The sequence below is a fragment of the Sorex fumeus genome, unplaced genomic scaffold, assembly GCF_029834395.1.
Source record: "Sorex fumeus unplaced genomic scaffold, SorFum_2.1 ptg000115l, whole genome shotgun sequence".
Lineage (NCBI taxonomy): Eukaryota > Metazoa > Chordata > Mammalia > Eulipotyphla > Soricidae > Sorex > Sorex fumeus.
This window is the reverse complement of record NW_026606172.1, coordinates 13,636,236-13,658,943: the sequence shown is the minus strand read 5'-3', so window position 1 is coordinate 13,658,943 and position 22,708 is coordinate 13,636,236. Positions and strand designations below refer to the sequence as shown.

The following is a 22,708-nucleotide window of genomic DNA, read 5'->3' as shown; positions in this document are numbered from 1 at the left end:
AATAATACAATTCATAAAAAGATACTTTTAATCACTGCAATTAAGTAAGTATAAAAATAATTCAAAGCAAACACAACTCAATTTTTCTTCCACATTTCAAGCAATCATTAGTAATATTAATAAAGATCTTTATTAATAGAAAGCTATATTTGGTAAATGTACAATATCTATAAATTTGCTTATATCAAATATATGAATTATTATAACTGAATTTGATCATAAAGACCTTTAGTAAATAGTGTTAAATAAACAAAAATTATGTTGTTAATCATGGTACTCTGGGTCATAGAGTATTTTAGAGACCTAATGATGACTACCATGCTAAAGTTTGTGAACTAAGCCTTACTGGACAATGCATTTGAATATTCTGTGGTTAAAGACTATATATTGACCTTATGTCTAGTTTCAATTCCTTGATCGTTTATTTGTTGACTAAGGCTGGAAGAGTCCTTCCTATAATGGACTCTCAAGGTAATGGAGTATCTAACTAGAAAAAGAACTTAACTGGAAACTAATAGTGTGTTTTAAATGTCTACACAAAAGCCAGATTAGAAAAGACAGCTTTCTAAATCCCAGTGCATTAAGGGTATCTTGATCATCTGAGGTAAAACTAGAGGTGTTTTGAAAGGGCAGATCTACACAGTAAGCGTTTAAAGCTCTATTCAGACTATAATCTTTTCTTATTTTTTAATCTGATAATGATAAGAATGCAAGAATGGTAGCAAAGAACAGAAACATAAGGTGATCTCTGATATTTCTGTTTGTACACACTTCATTTAAAAGGAATTATTGTCCCAAAGAATAAACAACCACTCTGGCTTTACTTCCTGATCTTCAGTTACCTGCATACCCAAAACAGGAGTTGGTCAAATCATCTACACAATCTTCCCTGAGTTTCTATTATTTTAATAGATAATGATTACTCTTAAATATATTGTGTCAAAGTGTGAAAAGCACTAAAATTACAATTTTGAAAGAGGACTATTGAAACAACTTTTGTATACAGAAGTTGAGCATTTGCACTTCCTTGGTTTACACTGAATTAGTAGTTGAGCTTAAGAAAAAAAACACAACAGTCTTTGATTGTGGCTGTAGTTTTCATACACCTCATGATATACTTCTATCCTTTTGCCAAAACTGAAGCCAATCCAAGAAAGTAGAGTAAGCATGTTATCAGCTAACAGTGACTACGGGAATAGGAACTTGGGATTCAAGTTCAATATTTTTATAAATAAGAATAGCCATTTCTGACAGTCTGAATGAGTAGTTTTCTTTTTATTCTAAGTTAAATTTTATGCTCATAATCTTTCGCACTCTGTGCCCCTTCAAGTAATTAATGAATATATGCATATGATCAATTTGCCCAATTCCCTGGGGCTGATTTCACATTAATATATGATTGGGCTTCGATATTTACCTCTGAATGCCTTTCTATATCTGTATTTTTGTAGAGGTCTATGGTTATATACACATATATATAAATTCTAGATGATTGCTTAAAACAATGGTAGATTATGAAAACAATTACATAACTAATTTTAACATTAATTATACCTAAATATATACCATTTTTGAACATATTATAAGGAACTGTGAAATATATGTAGTCACATATATGCTTTCATATGTAATTTTGTGTAATTACTTTAATGTGTACTAGATTTACATTTTGTTTCTCTATTTCTTATGCAATTCTCAATTTCTATCACATGAACACATACATAGCAATGATAAAACATTCTGGCTATCTCTTAAGAATGTTTCCTGAAAACAAGAAAAACAGTTCTCATTCAAAAACAATATAAATCTAATATTCTAGATACAATGACTGAATTATTAGCCAAAAAAGTTTTCTTGAGATAATTTCAAATGAATTACAATATGTTTGGCTAAATTCTGTTCCCAAGAGTATTGCTATTAGACAGTTAAACTCCTGTGGTTAGCAGGAAGATTTTATTTGATTGATTTTTTTGTTTTTGTTGTTTAGTGAAGCAAATTATTTTCTTTAGAGAGCATGTAGGGGAGAAAAAGAGAGACAGAGAGGGAGAATAAAAGACAGTGAGGGAAAGAAAAAAAAATCTCATAAATGAGAGACATTACACACCCCCAGCTGGGATGCAGAATGGAGCCTAATTTCCCTGACAGGAAAAATTTTAAGCAGATTTTAAACAGAAGCAGTTTGAAAACTGTACCCCCAGTTGAGAATATTTCTCTTAATGAAGACAAATGAAACATATGCCATACTATTCTTTTACTGAAACATACTTCCATTCAATAGATTTAAAAGCAACACAGGAGGAAAATAAATCAATTTCAACGAAAATGTTCAAAAGAGAAAACCTGGGAATCCAAAGTAAAATAGTGCAACATTGTGCAAACCCCAAATTCATCCGAATAACCAGCTGAGATGAAAGAAATCCCTAAAAAATGGCAGGTTGAAGTCATAAACAAAGCTATAGATTTGTCTTGGGTAAAGCCTGTAAAAAGGGTTGAATTTTGTTATTACCATCAAGGCAAAAGTTTTTCACTCTGCACCCCCCCAACCCCAGTCCCTGCCAACCAGACACCCCCGTTATACTTACTAGCTACCTCCAGCGATGCATTGTGGCTCACCGCCTCTCCGAGATAATTTCTTGCTACACAAACGTAGACCCCTTCATCAGGTCTACTTTTTCGTCCATGGACTATACGTAAGAAAAATAAAGATCCACTTGGCAGCAACATTCTGTGTGAGCGCGGGTCATCTTTGTCAGTCTCCACTCTCTCCCCCCCTTTGTACCATTCAATAGTGGGTGTGGGGCGGCCTTCGGCTTTACAGTTCAAAGTTGCAGGTTCTCCTTTGGAAACAATTAAGTCTGAAGGGTGTTCAACAATGCGAGGTGGAAAATCTTCCTGCCGAAGACGGGAGCCTGCAGATGGGGTCAGAAAGACAAGCTTCAGGTTACCAGTTGATGGCATTTGAAAGTCTTATATCAAAAGTCTAGGCTTAAGGCTCAACCACTTAAATACTGCATAATGCTGACCTGCCTTACCTACCCTGTATACTGACTAATCCCTCTGCTGTCCATCTTGACTGCACCTTCTAACACCTAGATCCTGCTGACCATTCACTTAGTGTGCTTGCCTGGACATTGCCCTGAAAAATTCCATCTGCTCTTCAAACACCTGTCCAAGAGTCCTCGAAGAACCCATCACACTATTCATGTCATGCATGTGGCTGTTTTCTCAGAAGAATGTGTTAGAAAATTCTTGGGAAACAAACAATGGCATAGTGTCTTGGAATCAATTTTTTTTTAATGGGTATCAATCATCAGTTTAACAAAGCAGATGCTACATACTAAGGAACATCTATTTTAAAACTAAAATAAAAATGTTCTTTATACAACTTTTCTCATCTCCATGCATATATATGTATATAATATAGATGCATATATAGCATTCCCATTTTATTAGTAAATTAATTTTACTTGCTTGAGCGGGCCCAGTAACGTCTCCACTGGAGACTTTGTTGTTACTGTGTCTGGCATATCGAATATTCTCGGTAGCTTGCCGGGCTCTCCGAGAGGGGCGGAGGAATCGAACTCGGGTCGGCCATGTTGGCCGCTTGTAAGGCGAACGCCCTACCCGCTGTGCTATCACTACTAGTGCCAAATAATTTGGGGAACATTTTAACAGACTTCAGTATGTTAAATAACTGAGTTTAAATAATAATATACTATCAAATGGAAAAGGATAATACTGAAGGAGTTACATTTCATGCCATGTGTTTCACTTAAGATAATTCTCAAGTGTAGGTTTTATTCTAATATAATCTGCACTTACACTTTTTAAAATTAGACTTTGTTTTTGTGTGTGTGTGTGTGTACATTTTTTTTTAAATTTTTATTAGTGAAACACCATGAGGTACAGTTGTAGACATTACACGTTTTTGTGCTTGGGTTTCAGTTATACAATGATCGAGTTGCCATCCCTCCACCAGTGCCGATTCTCCACCACCAATGATCCCAGTATCCCTCCCACCCCCCCTTCACACCCTCCCCCAATCCCATCCCGCCTCTATGGCAGAGCATTCCCTTTTGTTCTCTCTCTCCTTTTGGTTGCTGAGGTTTGCAAAAGAGGCATTGGGTGGCAATCATGTTCGGTCTATAGTCTATTTTCAGCATTCATCTCCCATCCTGGGAGGTTCCTCACAACACCCTTTACTTGGTGTTTCCTTCTCTCTCTGAGCTGCCCTTTTCCTAAGCATGTGTGACTGGCCTTCAAGCCATGGAGTGAACCTCCTGGTACTTATCTCGACTATTCTTGGATGTTAGTCTCCTATTTTTTTACATTATATTCTCCAGATGAATGCAATCTTTCTACGTCTGCCCCTCTCTTTCTGACTCATTTCACTTAGCATGATATTTCCCATGTAGTACCACTTGCATGTAAATTTCATGACTTCATCTTTTCTAACAGCTGCATACTTTAATCTTTAATAAAGGACTCAAGATTCTTATTTGTAATAATTCAACTTACTTGGCTGCTGCTGCTAGATTTGATGTGCAAATTTCTTAAATATTTCACAAATTCAATACAGCAAAGTTCAATGGTGATCTAAAAACTTGTTCTCATCAAATGTTTCAATCTGAAGAAACCAGTGAAAACCAGTCTTCCCCTCCAAACTTTCTCAAATTAATCGAATTATCTTCATTTCTATAACCAGGTATCCTCTGAGATCAAACTGCTATCAGTTCCCACCAGGATTTATGAATGCTCTTAAAGGCTTCACTGCAATGTAACCAGAAAAAGGCTTTGAAATGCAAATACAATCTGGGCTGAGCCTACTTCAGTGCTCTTAAAATAAATGCATTGCTCTTAAGATAAAGTCTTTAACAAGACATTCAAGAGCCAGTGACTTGTTCAACTTTCAAATCTAGCTCTCTAGATTCTTCTGTTCTACTCATTGCTCTACTATTTCCACCCAAGTCTTCAGTTACTTCCACAAATGTACTGGGCTTCTTCCTGTCACAGGCTTATGTCTGTCTGTCACATGATGTAGATTTGAGAAATCTTGCCTAGTGTATGCCAAAGATTCTTCCAAATCTCTGCTCACTCTGGTGTTTCACAACAAAATGAAATTGTTTACATTTAAACAGTACCAGATAGCTATCCTTGGTTAGACTGTACAAATTTCACATTTAAACCAAATGGTTTGATAATCTGAATACTGTCCCTTCTACTCTTTTCTGTTACTCTGTGACATCTATAGGAATGATTTTGCTCACAATTTCTCCTTCTACTCCTGGAAGAATATTAAGCACAGACTATACATGCTTGATGAAAGCTGCCGAATAAATGAAAAAAATAATGATTAAAGTGCTCAAAGAAAAAATATTTAAATGAAACTATCTAAAACTTAATAACTATATATACTTTATACAGAATTGAAGACTCTTTTTATATTTGTAACTATATATACTATTTAACCTTTATTAAACTATATGTTTTCAAAGGGACTTATTATATCTCTAATTTGTGTCTAACGAAATTGATTTTTAAGTGAATACATTATGGGGAAACTAAAAATCTCTTATTTGCTTATATAAACTATAAAATAAAGACACATTTAATCTGAAATGTTAAGAAATCACTTTGGTTTAGTACACAGTATACAAATACTATAAGATCTTAATATGAAACTCGGGTCTAAAAGATGACAGTAATCCAACATGAGAAAAAATAATTGGAAATTCCTTTGTACATGATTACTCTCTCACAAAGTCCATACTGAAATCAAATGAAATTCAAATTGCATTTTTAGATTTCTCAATGAGAAGTGTTATTAAATGTCAGAACTAATGCACTATAATCAGTTATTAGTGTCCTTCTGACACTAATTATATAGGGTACATATAGACCAACTACTTAGGTATATATTTAGGTTTAGTTTTATTTTATTTTATTTGGTTTTGGGGGCAACACTAGATAACATTTAGGGGTTATTTATAATTTTATTCCATTTCCAGAAGTGCTCAAGGACACTTAGGTGCAGGGGGGCTGAATGTAGGCCTCCTACATGCAAAGCATGTCCTCATTGACCTATCTCAAAGGCAACGTAATATGAATTTAAACAAGGCAAATCTCTACTTAAATTCTGAAAGTCCATTTCAGATTGAAAATAAGGGTACAGAGGATGGATGAAGTATTCAAATAATAAGCACTTCAGACTGTCTGAGCAAGACAGAGAAGGAATCTTAAGATAAGAAGCTTGAGATGAGATTGGAAAATGAATCAGCAAGAAAAGAAAGGAAAGGGTTCAGAGTTACTATACCATATGGAACAACTGTGGGACCAGCAGGAAATTAGTATTGCCTGAATATAATGTGTATCTCAGACTGGAAAGCAGGTGCCTGAGAAGTAGTCAAAGTGTGGATGTGATAAAGTTTACGCATCCAGTGTCAATTCTGAAACCCAACTGAAGGCAAGACAAACATATTTTAAGCAAGAGATCAGCATGATCTTGTTTGGTTTTAAAAGCTCACTCCTGGACATATGAAACTTAACTATTAAAAGCTAAGCCTAGGAGGGATTTGTTTGGACACTTTTGCACTCCTCCAGCAATAAATTCTAAAAAATTTAAACTTGGACATTGAGAGACAGATGGGAAAACAGAGGGAAGGACCTGAAAGATTTAGTTACAAAATCAACAAGAACTACTCCACCACACAGAATTTTTTTTTAATTGCAGATTGAAGGAGAAGCAGAGGGAATATGGGTTCCAAGTTTCTAATCTGAGATCTAATCAAAGATATGCTCTGATCTAAGCAACTGGTAAATGGAAATCTCAAGGAAGGAAGTTAGAGGGGGGAAAATATATAAATATATACTTAATGAAAGGACAGAGGAGATATTTTCTTCCATTTGACATATAAAGAGTTTGGGGCATTCTAGAATACCCAAACGAAGAGGACGAGGTCCCCACTGCATATTCAAGTTTGACCTTAGGAAAAAATTCTCTGTTGAAACCATAGATGAGAATTGAGCTGAGACAAACCACGGGAAAGAATAAAACTGTCTAGGGAGAGTGTAGAGAGGAAGTAACGGCCAATTACAAAATCTGGAGATTATCCAGGCTCCACTAAAGTGTGGTGGAGCTTAAAACTCTCTTTACCTGCAGCCTGATACACCTGGACCACTGCCCAGCATGACTTTGGGGAATGAGAATTCAGGGTCAATTTTTCACCATGATGTTTGCACAGGAGCATTTAGTACAAGACTTTCAGCAATAAAAATACTTTCTATAGTATTAAAAATGAAACTTTTAAAACTGCTCTATAGAAACTCCTCAGATAATAAGAATTTCTTTAAAAAAAAAGAGGCTAACTAGACTAACCAGGAATTTTAGGCTTTTTTTTTAATACTACAATGCACCAGACCAGAAGATATAATGGTAATATTAATCAAACTTATTTGCCCACTGATTTCTTTCTCTTTTCAGAGAATTCTTATGAACATTGCTCCTAAGGAATACAATCTGAGACAAAATATTTTTCACTTAATCACTTAATCACTTAACTTCCCGTTAGTCGTCGATTTGCTCGAGCGGGCGCCAGTAACGTCTCCATTTGTCCCTGTCGCGTGCTAGTGTAGCCCAATGGCATCTCTTCACTCCGGGAACATGGAGGGCCTCAAACCGATCGTTCATGACGTTGACAAAGAAGTCTGACCATCTGGTAGGTGGGCGGCCACGCGGTCTCTTGACATCCCGTGGAATCCAATCAGTAACAGCTCTAGTCCAACGGTCGTCTTTAAATCTCATTACGTGACCAGCCCATCTGATTTTCGACACCTTGGCAAATGAGACAGCGTCCCTGATCCTTGATCGTCGACGGATGTCAGAACTCCGGATTCGTTCTCTCATTTGAGTGAAACGTGATATTCCAAGCATAGCTCTTTCTATTCTTCTTTGGGAGACCTGAATGGCGTTCTCATCTTGTTTGCGTAGGGCCCAGGTCTCTGAGGCATATGTTAATGCAGGAAGAACAGTGGAATCAAAGAGATGTGCCCGGAGCCGGAGGTTCTTCGTCCTCTTAGCTATTTCTTCGACGTTCTTGAAGGCGTTCCAAGCCGCTCTCTTCCTCCTGCGCAGCTCGGGTGCCAGGTCATTTGTCATGTTGACCTCTCGACCTAGGTACACATAGCTGTTGCATTCGGAGATGGTCGTTCCATTGAGAGCGAATGGGGCGTCAGGAACAAGGCTATTTCTCATAAACATTGTCTTCGTAAGATTCAGCTGTAGTCCTACCTTTCCACACTCACGGTCAAAGTCGGCCAGCATTTGTGCCGCTTGGCTGATGTTTGGTGTTATTAAAACAATGTCATCAGCAAAGCGGAGGTGGTGTAGTTGCCGACCATCTATCTTCACTCCCATTCCTTCCCATTCCAGTCGTCGCATGATGTTCTCGAGGGTGGCACTGAAGAGTTTTGGTGAAATGGTATCACCCTGCCGCACCCCTCTCTTGACATCAACGATCACTTCTTTGTAGAATGGTGAGATCCTGGTAGTGAATCCGCAATACAGCTCACGGAGGATCCTGATGTATTGGGCTTGTATGCCCTGATTGGCTAGGGCTTCAATGACCGCTTCCGTCTCAACAGAATCAAAGGCCTTCTTTAAATCAATGAACGTTAAGCAGAGCGGCATCTTGAACTCCCGAGAAACCTCAATGAGTTTGGTTATCGTGTGGATATGGTCGATGGTGCTGAATCCTTTGCGGAACCCTGCTTGCTCACATGGTTGTCCTTCATCTAGTGTTCTGCCAATCCTATTCAGGATGACTCGAGTGAACAACTTGTAGATGACAGACAATAGGCAGATCGGGCGATAGTTGCCAATGTCATGGATGTCTCCCTTCTTGAACAGTAGTACGGTCCTGCTGGTTTTCCATTGAGATGGAACCTTGCATTCAGACAGGTAGCGAGTGAAGAGCCGAGCCAGTGTATTGATGAGTACTGACGGCAGGTTCTTCAGGTGTTCAGGTCTGACCTTGTCTGGGCCGGGTGCTGTTTGCTTCTTTACTGACGAAATGGCGTGTCGGATTTCGGAAGGGAGAACGTTGGGAACGACATACCCATCCTGTGGAATTTGGTATGTCGGCAAGTGGACATGGCTATCGAAGAGATTTGAGTAGAAGTCATGGATAATCTTCTCCATTGCCGTTCTGGAGGATGTGATGGATCCATCAGGACGTCGGAGGGCAGTCATCTTGGTCTTATAGTTGGCGAAGGACAGGCGGGCGTGTCCGACACTACTTCCACTACCCAGCCGTCGCCACACTCCAGGACGCTTTCCGGAACCGCGCGGCAGCTCCGGCCGAGACCCACGCACAACTGAAGACCCACAGAACAAGGTAAGCGGAACTCTCTGAGACCTTGGACTCCAGGCTCGGCGGACCCAGGGACAGAGCTTCTCTGCTTGCTCCCACCACCACAGGTGACAAAGGGATTCTAATCAGGAGCCCCACCCTACCCTGCCCTGTCTGCTTCCATCAACCACCCAGGGATCGAATTGTGCACAGGAGACCCACCCTACCCAGATAAATACCCCACTGGCAGACTTCCACTCTCGACACTACTTCCACTACCCAGCCGTCGCCACACTCCAGGACGCTTTCCGGAACCGCGCGGCAGCTCCGGCCGAGACCCACGCACAACTGAAGACCCACAGAACAAGGTAAGCGGAACTCTCTGAGACCTTGGACTCCAGGCTCGGCGGACCCAGGGACAGAGCTTCTCTGCTTGCTCCCACCACCACAGGTGACAAAGGGATTCTAATCAGGAGCCCCACCCTACCCTGCCCTGTCTGCTTCCATCAACCACCCAGGGATCGAATTGTGCACAGGAGACCCACCCTACCCAGATAAATACCCCACTGGCAGACTTCCACTCTCGACACTACTTCCACTACCCAGCCGTCGCCACACTCCAGGACGCTTTCCGGAACCGCGCGGCAGCTCCGGCCGAGACCCACGCACAACTGAAGACCCACAGAACAAGGTAAGCGGAACTCTCTGAGACCTTGGACTCCAGGCTCGGCGGACCCAGGGACAGAGCTTCTCTGCTTGCTCCCACCACCACAGGTGACAAAGGGATTCTAATCAGGAGCCCCACCCTACCCTGCCCTGTCTGCTTCCATCAACCACCCAGGGATCGAATTGTGCACAGGAGACCCACCCTACCCAGATAAATACCCCACTGGCAGACTTCCACTCTCGACACTACTTCCACTACCCAGCCGTCGCCACACTCCAGGACGCTTTCCGGAACCGCGCGGCAGCTCCGGCCGAGACCCACGCACAACTGAAGACCCACAGAACAAGGTAAGCGGAACTCTCTGAGACCTTGGACTCCAGGCTCGGCGGACCCAGGGACAGAGCTTCTCTGCTTGCTCCCACCACCACAGGTGACAAAGGGATTCTAATCAGGAGCCCCACCCTACCCTGCCCTGTCTGCTTCCATCAACCACCCAGGGATCGAATTGTGCACAGGAGACCCACCCTACCCAGATAAATACCCCACTGGCAGACTTCCACTCTCGACACTACTTCCACTACCCAGCCGTCGCCACACTCCAGGACGCTTTCCGGAACCGCGCGGCAGCTCCGGCCGAGACCCACGCACAACTGAAGACCCACAGAACAAGGTAAGCGGAACTCTCTGAGACCTTGGACTCCAGGCTCGGCGGACCCAGGGACAGAGCTTCTCTGCTTGCTCCCACCACCACAGGTGACAAAGGGATTCTAATCAGGAGCCCCACCCTACCCTGCCCTGTCTGCTTCCATCAACCACCCAGGGATCGAATTGTGCACAGGAGACCCACCCTACCCAGATAAATACCCCACTGGCAGACTTCCACTCTCGACACTACTTCCACTACCCAGCCGTCGCCACACTCCAGGACGCTTTCCGGAACCGCGCGGCAGCTCCGGCCGAGACCCACGCACAACTGAAGACCCACAGAACAAGGTAAGCGGAACTCTCTGAGACCTTGGACTCCAGGCTCGGCGGACCCAGGGACAGAGCTTCTCTGCTTGCTCCCACCACCACAGGTGACAAAGGGATTCTAATCAGGAGCCCCACCCTACCCTGCCCTGTCTGCTTCCATCAACCACCCAGGGATCGAATTGTGCACAGGAGACCCACCCTACCCAGATAAATACCCCACTGGCAGACTTCCACTCTCGACACTACTTCCACTACCCAGCCGTCGCCACACTCCAGGACGCTTTCCGGAACCGCGCGGCAGCTCCGGCCGAGACCCACGCACAACTGAAGACCCACAGAACAAGGTAAGCGGAACTCTCTGAGACCTTGGACTCCAGGCTCGGCGGACCCAGGGACAGAGCTTCTCTGCTTGCTCCCACCACCACAGGTGACAAAGGGATTCTAATCAGGAGCCCCACCCTACCCTGCCCTGTCTGCTTCCATCAACCACCCAGGGATCGAATTGTGCACAGGAGACCCACCCTACCCAGATAAATACCCCACTGGCAGACTTCCACTCTCGACACTACTTCCACTACCCAGCCGTCGCCACACTCCAGGACGCTTTCCGGAACCGCGCGGCAGCTCCGGCCGAGACCCACGCACAACTGAAGACCCACAGAACAAGGTAAGCGGAACTCTCTGAGACCTTGGACTCCAGGCTCGGCGGACCCAGGGACAGAGCTTCTCTGCTTGCTCCCACCACCACAGGTGACAAAGGGATTCTAATCAGGAGCCCCACCCTACCCTGCCCTGTCTGCTTCCATCAACCACCCAGGGATCGAATTGTGCACAGGAGACCCACCCTACCCAGATAAATACCCCACTGGCAGACTTCCACTCTCGACACTACTTCCACTACCCAGCCGTCGCCACACTCCAGGACGCTTTCCGGAACCGCGCGGCAGCTCCGGCCGAGACCCACGCACAACTGAAGACCCACAGAACAAGGTAAGCGGAACTCTCTGAGACCTTGGACTCCAGGCTCGGCGGACCCAGGGACAGAGCTTCTCTGCTTGCTCCCACCACCACAGGTGACAAAGGGATTCTAATCAGGAGCCCCACCCTACCCTGCCCTGTCTGCTTCCATCAACCACCCAGGGATCGAATTGTGCACAGGAGACCCACCCTACCCAGATAAATACCCCACTGGCAGACTTCCACTCTCGACACTACTTCCACTACCCAGCCGTCGCCACACTCCAGGACGCTTTCCGGAACCGCGCGGCAGCTCCGGCCGAGACCCACGCACAACTGAAGACCCACAGAACAAGGTAAGCGGAACTCTCTGAGACCTTGGACTCCAGGCTCGGCGGACCCAGGGACAGAGCTTCTCTGCTTGCTCCCACCACCACAGGTGACAAAGGGATTCTAATCAGGAGCCCCACCCTACCCTGCCCTGTCTGCTTCCATCAACCACCCAGGGATCGAATTGTGCACAGGAGACCCACCCTACCCAGATAAATACCCCACTGGCAGACTTCCACTCTCGACACTACTTCCACTACCCAGCCGTCGCCACACTCCAGGACGCTTTCCGGACCCGCGTGGCTGCAAGCGGCCTCGCGACACATCATAAGACACTAAATACCCGTCTTCTGGAATTGTCATACCATATTTGATAGGGTTCAAATATGGTAACACCTACAAGGGTGATTAGAGGTCACCCCAAAAGCCTCTATACCTCTCGGAAAGACTGGCAAGCTACCGAGAGTATTCCGCCCGCACGGAAGAGCCTGGCAAGCTATCCGCTGTGTATTCGATATGCCAAAACCAGTAACTACAACTGGTCTCATTCACCTGACCCTGAAGGCTTCACCGACATGGCAGCACTGAGAAGGATGAGAAAGGAGAGGCCGACAAAATCTCAAGGCCGACCTAGGCTGCCACAACGAAGGAAGACAAAAATGATCGTCTGTACTTTCAATGCACGTACGCTAGCATCAGATGCATCCATCGAGGACCTGATGGTACAAGCGCGAATGATCAAGTACGACATCATTGGTCTGACCGAGACAAGAAGACACGAATCTCACCATGCCGTTTTCGACACTGGAGAAGAATTGTTCCTCGGAACATGCGATAAAAGAGGTGTTGGAGGCGTCGGTGTCCTTATCAACACAAACTTGGCCAAGAGCATTGATTCATTCGAATGCCTAACAACCCGAATCGGACGTTTACATTTGAATAGATGTGGCTCACTGCCTGCAGTTTCTATCTTCGTTGTCTACGCACCAACATCTCATTATGATGAAAGAGAAATCGAGAAGTTCTACATGGAGCTAGAGAAATTCTATAAAGAAGACCACACCTTCTACAAGATCATTGTGGGTGATTTTAATGCCAAGATAGGACCGAGAAGATCAGCTGAAGAACTTCACATCGGAACCCATGGCCTAGAATGGAACGAACAGGGTGAGAGACTGTCTGAGTTCATCATGTCGACCAAGACCATTCATGGTAACTCACAGTTCCAGAAGGCAGAATCTAAACGATGGACATGGGAGTCTCCCGGTGGACGATTCCACAACGAAATAGACCACATCATATTCAATCGACGGTTTTGCCTGACTGATGTCGCTGTTGTCCCAAAATTTCGAACGGGATCGGACCACCGTCTCCTTCGTGCAAAATTCTACTTCACAGAGCGGGGAGAAAGGGCTGCAAAGTTCAAAAAGAGAACTCCCAGAACGACCACCAACTGGGAACTCTTTGGTACTATTGCGGCAACATGGGAAGATGCCATTGTTGACAACATTGACGAGGAATACGATCGACTGGTTCAGCACCTCCATGAATGTGCGAGGAACGCCAAGAGAGAGATAGCCACAAAAAGTCGCCTATCTTCGAAAACTCTTGAGCTAATTCGCCAGCGTGGTTTGGCGCATGCCTCAGGCAACCGCAAGCTAACGTCCGAGCTTGCAAAGCAGTGCAGAGATGCGATCAAGGAAGACCTCAAAGAGAGAAGAGCAGAAGTACTGGTAGATGCGGCAGAAGCCGGGAAAAGTATTCGTAAAATATTTTTAACATCTAATAATCTGAAGAAAATGAATAAAGATGACATAAAAACACGAGAGTACAGAGTCTGTACATGAGATCTCCCATTTCTCACAATGTTAAAGCCTTCAGAAAAAATAACTTTCCAATTTCCGACAACTCTAAGTGAAATAGAAAACCCCAATAAGTTGTAAATGACGATCACTGATTCCATAAAAATGATAATACTGGGTCTGACAGAAAGCTCAAAGCATTGAAGCATATGCTCTGCATGCGAGAGGTCTGGTTCAATCCCTGGTATTGCATGATGCCCCAAGCACCTCTAAGAGTGACCCCCCCCTCAAAAAAATGAGTCAGGAATAGCTCAGGAGCATATACGCCAAGTGTCACCTCAAAAACAAAGTGAAAAATCTATATTACTCTCCATTATCAAGTCCAAACAGTTACAACAGGAAAACTAAAAATAACTATCCATCATCTCCTGTTTCACAACAATATCCTTATAAAGTGGGTGTTCTCATAACTGGTCTCCATATGTCACTTATCTGGAAGATGGTGGTGTTGGGATCCATGAATAGTAAAATGAATCATAGTGCGAATTCAAAACCATTCTCTTTCAAATGGTTCCATACTACTGCTTGCTCAGATTAATTATTTAGCTTCACAGAGAACGATGCATTGTCCTTTCTTGTTTCTGGAAAAGTTCATTCTGATTGCTAATTTCTTAAATGCAAATGATTAAAACAGCAAGAAGCAGTGAAACCTGAGGACATCTGTTGTTCTTTCTCCATGCATGCAGAGAATAACTGTAAACCATATGATTTCAAAGTCAGCTCAGTAAAGATCTTGATGATGAACAAATGGGTTTTTTAAGGCTTTTTTGGTGCATTGTTATTCACTCTTTGTGCATTTTCATTTTTGAGCAAATAGTCTTATATTATGGTTTTTGTTTTTTTTGATTTTGTGCTTTTGATTTGGAAACTTTGGGGGAAGAGACTCATTCAGAAGGCCCAGCAGCCCTCCTGTGGCAATTCTTAAAGTGAGGGAGCTGGAAACATAGTACAGCAGGTAAGGACATATCGTGTATGTGACTGATGCAGGATTGGACTCTGTATGCTCTCCTAAGTCCTGCTAGGAGTGAATTCTGAGCACAGACAAAGGAGTGATCCCTGAGCACAGCCAGATGTGCTCCCCGCCAAAAAAAAATATGCATGTTTTCTCCAGATGGAATCGCAGCAATCATGAGCTTATACAAGCAAGGCCCAAGTGTGGGTTCCAGGACTAAGTTTCCAAACCGAATGTGGGCAGTGTAGCAGGGCAGTCTAAGCCTGGTTTCCAGTCTGCTCTGGATGCTGGAAGTCATGCCAACAACCTTCCTCTGGGTACCACCTTGGTGTACACAGCAGCAGCGAGTCCTGGAGGGCACCACAGCACTGGAGATTTCTCTGGGTCCCATTCCTAGCTGATTTCACTGGGGCAACCCAGATGGAGCAGGTGCGGTCTCCACAGCTTTTCCAGATGGAATCCCAGTGACCACGTGCTTACACCAGCAAGGCCCAGGTATGTGGGTTCCAGTACTAAGTCTCCAAACTGCATGATGGCAGTGGAGCCGGGCAGTCTCACCCTGGCTTACCATCCGCTCTTGATGCTGGAAGTCGCACCCACAACCCATCTCCAGGCGCTATCTTGATGCATCAAGAGCCGGGGCCCAGAAAGTCCCAATTGAATTCTAAAATGGAATATTTCCCTACAGAGATGTCTCTGGTAACCAACCATTTATAATCTTAGAATTTTAGAAGCACGTGGCTGCTTTCACAGCTACACAACCTCTCATAATATGCAAAATGAGCAGTGGAAAATAAATGATCTAGCGTTTACCCCTGGAAGACAGACTTAAATAGTGGTGGTAAAAATTCTAGCAAAATATAATTCCAAAACGTAGAGGAGAGTATCTGAGCAAATGTCTGCCAGAGAGGCATGGTGAGGAATGGGGTGGCAGGGGGGGTGTACGGGGGTGGGGTGGGGGGATAAAGGGACATTGGCCATGGAAAGTTTGCACTAGTGGAGGGATAGGTATTCTGTGATTATATGGCTGAATCTCAAACATGAAAGCTTTGCAACTGTATCTCACAGTGATTCAATTAATTTTTTAAATTAAAAAAAAGATGCAAAGAATTTATTGACCTCTAATACAGCATAAACCTTCTCTATAATACTCTTGATTGAGTCTCTCATGAAAAGTCTTTCCTCGATGATAAATTCTAAGTTCTTCTTAAATCACCTGGAACAACCAGTCTAGTTATGCAAATATGGGTATTTGTTTTTAAAGTTAAGAGGGATTGAGAAGAAAGATCTGAGAAGAGGGACTGAACAAGAAACTATCATGGTAATGTCTGTCGCCCTCTTCAAGAATCCGGGTAGGGCTTTGAGAATAGATCAGGTCTGACTGCAGGCAAGGGCCGCACCAGGGAAAAGGGCAGGGCAGAATTCCTTCAACAACTGCCCGGTTGGAAGAGAAAATATAAACACCAGTGACTGAAATATCTAAATATTTATACAACCACAGCTGGAAAAAGATATACACGTAAGTGCTAAGTATTTCAAGGAAATGTATCAAAGTCACATGAGATTTATGATGAGGAAACCAAACTCCTAGTTGGATGTAAACCGTTCCCTCCTTTAAGACATCACTTTCACAGAAACACAAGCAAGTAACCATTTAAGAGACTGATTCTATGAAGGTATACACAGAGAGAGAGAGAGAGAGAGAGAGAGAGAGAGAGAGAGAGAGAGAAACACATCCATTTTTATAGTGTTTTAATCTCAACAACATAAAACTTTTTTTTCAGCACGGTAGGAATATTTTTTTCAGGGTACTGATTATGTTTTCAAGTCTGCTTTTTTCTTAGTAAACTGGACGCTACTTTATTAGTAAATTCTGGCTTTGACTTTACTTTGTCTTTTTTTTATATTCTTTAGTATGGAAAATTCTAAAATATAAAGGATTAAAATTTCAACTTGTATTAAGTACCATATTGAAACACCTTGCTGTGTATAAACGCTGATGAAATTCCTAAAAGCATGAGATAAATATCTCTGCAGTTGACAGAGTGACAAATGCCCAATGAATATTAATAGCCAATTTAGTGACATCTGTCAAGGTGGGGGTGGAAGTATATATATTTGCTAGAAAACATCCCTACGTTATTTTAAATTTATATTCTTAAAGAGTCTTACCTCTTAACCTTTTTTATTTAAACACTACAATTACTAACATAAATCCTATCATGAGCACCAATACGGTAACTTTCCTGACAGAATTTTAACCAATGGGAAGATATTTATTAAAATATAAAGACCATGATTGTTAATGTTCTCTCCACTGTAACAAAGTAGAATTAGGGGACAGGAAGATAGCTCAGTGGGCTGGAGTGCAAAATTTGTATTAGAAAAGACATACTCTATTTGTGTTATACACATTTTCCAAACTCATGTGCTTAAATACACACACACACAGACACGCACACACACACCATTTCACAAAAGAACTTGACAGTTTTTCTCAGGAATTATATGAGGGAAGGTGGGGAAAAAAATTGCATGATCTATACATTTTTGCCATTTTACTTACGTACTTTGTTTTAGCCTATTTTCCCTGGATTGTAATTTAACCAAAAGATTGTGGAAGTAGAGAAACATGTTCTTGCAAAAGCAAAATCCTAAAATAATCCCAATTATTAACCAAGAGTCATGGATAGTATTGCTATCTAAAATAATGACCAAAAACAAAACAGATTTCCAAGACGGAATCCCTGACATTTTTGTAATATTTCTATAGAATCTAATATATGGATTTAACCCAAGAGATACAAGAAGAATGGCAGTTGCATAAGTTAAATTTTAGAAAGAATATTGCTTGCTCATCCCCTTCCATTTTTAATAATACGAACTTTAAGCAGAAGAGACTTTTCTGTGATGAAACCCAAACATTGAAGAGCTACTGGGAATTAACTGCAGAAATTGTCTCAGCTGACTCAAATCAAACAGGATTTCACTCTGAGCTGCAGCTAAGTGGATTGGCGTACTGAAGTTGTTTAGTTTCATTCATCCGTCCTATTTGCCCTATAGTATATTCCCCAACTAACATGCAATTAAGGTGATTTAACCTTTAGGGAACAAAAATATTTGCATATCTTAAAAGCCCAAAAGGACTGTATCCACCAGTTTACCTGTGTGTTCTACCTATATTTAGTAAAAAATTGTGCTGAGAATTGTCAACACAAAGAACCTGGAAAAAAAATGTAACCTCAACAGAGGTCACCTGAAGTTCACCAACAAAGACAGTAATACTAATCAGGATAATATGACAAAATAAGAGCTAAGCAAGGCAGGCAGCGGTAGTAGAAACTAGATTCCAGAAGAAAGGAAGAGCATGAGTGAAAAATTAAACATTAACTAATGAAGTATTAGTTAATGGGAGAGTTGATTAAATCTAAATGATTAATTCAGTTTGGCGGCATTCAAATCAATCATCTACTATTTGCCAGCTGTGCGGATTCTGACACATTAATGCCATTGAATGTTAGTTTCTTCATCTGTAAAATGATTATAAAACTAATTCCTACAAATAATAGTTTGGCATGATGCCTAATGTTAAAATAATATTACCTTGACCTATGGGTTGGAACCATTAATACAGAATTATGGAAGCTGGAAAAAACACTGTTCTTGGATTTTATGCTCTTCCTCACTTGCCCTGGATCATATTAACTTCTAATTAATTCATAGAGAAATCAATGACTTTCCATCTAAATTTGCAAGAAAATTTGCAAACTAAACCATTCTCTAATTTCAGTTGAGAACTGAACTCAAAATAATTTCCCACTTACGTAAGCTCTCAGAAGTATCTGGCACAACACTAGCAAAACATCATTCAAAAGAATAGAAAAATAAAATAAACAAAACTAGAGCACTTGAAACAGCAAATTTAATGTTTTACTAAGGATCATCAAAGGTTGAATCATTTTAAAAGTAATACAGCATGCTTGTCCCTTGTGAAAAATATCCTATATGGATCTATTGATTAAATATATTACTTACAGAACTTAAAAGGCATACTAACACGTTTAAAACATACCCAAGTGAATAACTGTACTGGCTTTCCTTTCCGTTTTATTACAAATAAAAATTTGTGATTTGTAATTGTACAGAATGCCATTTCATGTTTAAATTCACTAGTACCCTTTATTTTCTAATACACGCCCTACTGGACTAAATTGTTTAGGTCTGAAAATATAACAGCTTAAGGGCACTGGTAGGATAATTTCACAAACAAGATTTTAAACAATATCTTAAACCGCAAAAACAACATTTGGGTGGTCTTCGGAAATTTTTTATTGAAATGGAAATATAGCAATATAAAAACCCTAATATTAGATTTATAACACATTAGGGCAACTTTGAGACCAGTGGTAATCCACACTTTATTTCTGTATAAATAATACGGAATTAACACATGTTATAAATCTGAGCCAACTACAGTCTCAATGCACAGAACATGAACAGACTTCTAATTAAAATAGTGAATATTCTTTTATAGCTGCGTGAAATAAAACAATCTTGCTTACCAAACTTGTCCTGAATGTAGATTTGGATGAAAAACAGTTATCTAAAATTATATAAATATATGATTGTTAAAGAATATGCTGTCATAAATTAAAAGAATACAATTCCTTAACCAGACAGAAGCTATTACAAATTGTGTATATATTTATCAGCTTTTTCTCTAAAAAATTACATTTGATTTTCATTGACCCTAAACACTATCATTTACTATGAGTAAGCAACCTAAAAATCAATTAACGGACTTTAAGAAGCTTTCAAATGTATCTCTTAAGTTTGGTTCTCATAGCTGAAACACATTTAAGAGACCTCTGAATTTAAGTAAATTATTGATATCTGCAATGTGAAGTATGCAATTGCAGTTTTAAGGATAACTGTGGAAAGACAATTGTAAAACAAAACACTTAAAACAACCTTTTAAGGGATTACTGAGAAATCCCTATTGGAATGCAGTCAAATTCACTCATTTTAAAACTCAGTACTTCTGACATGAACAAGTATCACTAAAGAAAGTTTTGTATTACAAACTCATCTTCACTCCTCTGTATCTTGCACATTTTTCTCTCATTATATTTCAACTTAGTTCTTGCAGATTAAAAGGGACACCTAATGTGCTAAGAAGCAGTTTCTAAATACTTAATATACAAGTAGGGCATTGCAAAGAATATTCTAAATAGTAACTTGAAATTGATTTAGTAATATTTATTTCATAAAATTGTCTAAATAATTCACAGGGGATATGTATAACTAATATAACAAAGAAAATACACAAAAGAAAAATACATGAAATATTAACATAAACATCTCAAAATTTTAAAAAAGCTACCAAAAAAATGTTTCTCTTAATTCTCCAGTTCCTTGTTCTCACTTAAAAATGAGAGGGCCAGAGGGAGAGTCCAGAGAGTCGGGTGCTTGCCTTGAACACAGCCCATTCCCTGGCACCATATATTGTCCCCTGCCATGCATGATCCCTGAGTACAGAGGCAGGAATAATACCTAAACACCACAAGGTGTGATCAAAAAAAAATTCTGGTTATATGATGTCCATATGCATTTTGTACGAAAATATCATTTTGTACAAAAATAAATGAATTTATAAGGAACAAACTGGAGACCGTCTGGAGATGGTAAAGCAGTTGTCTTGCACAGTTGGCCCCTGCTTGATTCCAGATACTCCATGTAAGACCTGAGACCTGGCAGGAGTGACCCCTGAGCACAGGGCCAGGAGTAAGCTCTGAGCTCTGATATGTGGCTCCAAAATAAATCACTGAAAAATTAAAGGAAAGTCCATAAAATCATTTATATTTAAAACATTTGCATAACAGATAAATTTATGTTTAGTTCCTAAATATTTCCATATCCCAAGCCTAAAATAGTAGCTATCACTCACTGCTATTCAATAAACATTTATTGAATGACTAATCAAATTGCAAAAAATGGTGAGTGACTACAAATATAGTCAATAATAGTTTGAAACGTTTAGAAAAACAATTAGTATACCCCAGAGAGGAAGAGGTCAGGAAATCCCTCAAGGGAAGCTGACCCAGTGGAAAGGAGTCCTGAATCACAGCCAACTGAAGATGCTGGAAGGTACTTTAATCCCTTCGATCCCTTCCGAGCCAGGAGTGCTTCCAGCTGGAGAGATAGCACAGTGGGTAGAGGGTTTGCCTTGCAAAACACCAACCTGGGTTTGACCCCCAGCATCCAATATGGAAACCAGCACTACCGCGATTAGTTTCTGAGCGCTGACCAAGGAGTATGACTTGAGTACCACCAGGTATGCACCAAAATCAGCCTTCCCCAATCAAAAAAAAAAAAATCAAAGACCTCTTGGGCTGGGGTGCTGTTCAGTGGGTATGGTGCTTGACTAGTGTGCTACCAACCTGAATGAGTTCCATCCCAGGCACCTCATGCAATGCCCCAAGCCCCACCAGGAGTGATCCCTGAGTAGAGAGCCAGGAGTCCTAAGAATTACAAGATGTGTCCACAAAACAAACAAAAAAGTATCCTGGAGCCACAGAATTCCTGCACACACCAAACCAAACGTGCTCAGCTGCAGCTCTGGAGGCCCCGAGGACCAATGGGGTGATCCCAGTAACCCACAGCACTCAGTCCTTGCATTGAACCACCAACATACTGGCTAAGAATTGCTAGGAAGAATCTGGACCCTCTACACAGGCTTAGGATACCCTGGAAGTATTTTTATGCATAATGCATGCATTAGCAGTATGTAAATCATACAATTCTAGCAGAAGAGGAAGACAGGGGTAGAAGGAGACTAGAACCACAAAAAGTATATATATATGAAAAGAATTTTAATGTTGATTTCTATAGGAACTGTTGAAAATAATTAGTTTTGTTTCCTTCCCTTCAAGTTTCCCTAGTTTCTAAGCATTCCAAGATGCTCTCATCATTTGCATACTGAAATGCTTTATTCTTTAAGTGTGAATGTCAATAAGATAATTAGAAAAATATTGAGGCCAGAAAAATGACTCAAAGGTCTAGAGCTTCTGCTTTGCATGTTGGAATCCCAGGTTCAATTCCCAGTAGCACACTGTTCCCTGAGCATATATTGAGTATGCCTCCACATAAAGGGAAATCAACATTTAACACTTAATAACTTGTAGCATTAACTTTTTCATCTGACAAATATGTACTAAGTATTCATGCTCTACCAAGTATATGCTTGAAATGGTTGATTCACTACTGCAGGTAAATAACAGAAAAGACAACTCATGTTTTTCCTGTTACTAAAAATTCAAAGCTAGCATGAGCGATATTCAAGAAATACTGTGTGCACTTTAAAAAGGTATATGTGCATACACACCTCTTATGGAATAGTAAACTTTTGTGGGCGCACAAATATCTCAGTAATAAATGTCTGCAGAACTTTAAACAACATAAGGAGAATTAGTGGAAACAAATGTATGGCATGCAAGAGAGAATGGGGTTTCAAACAGGCCTATGACCAAAAATAAACTTTCCTGGAAAGGTGGAAAGTCTGTATGAGATTAAATGAATAGAGGCCACAAGGCCTCAGGCACATACTTGCTTGGTCATGCCT

General features: G+C 41.2%; 1 protein-coding gene across 1 annotated transcript in view; it reads right to left on the bottom strand.

The window, feature by feature from the left end:
* ROBO1 (roundabout guidance receptor 1) overlaps positions 1–22,708 on the bottom strand; it is an 839,320-nt gene that overhangs the window by 361,187 nt on the left and 455,425 nt on the right. Inside the window, exon 3 of the mRNA XM_056135441.1 lies at positions 2,583–2,909. Coding sequence (XP_055991416.1) covers positions 2,583–2,909 — 327 coding nt within the window. The remainder of the gene's footprint in view (positions 1–2,582; positions 2,910–22,708) is intronic.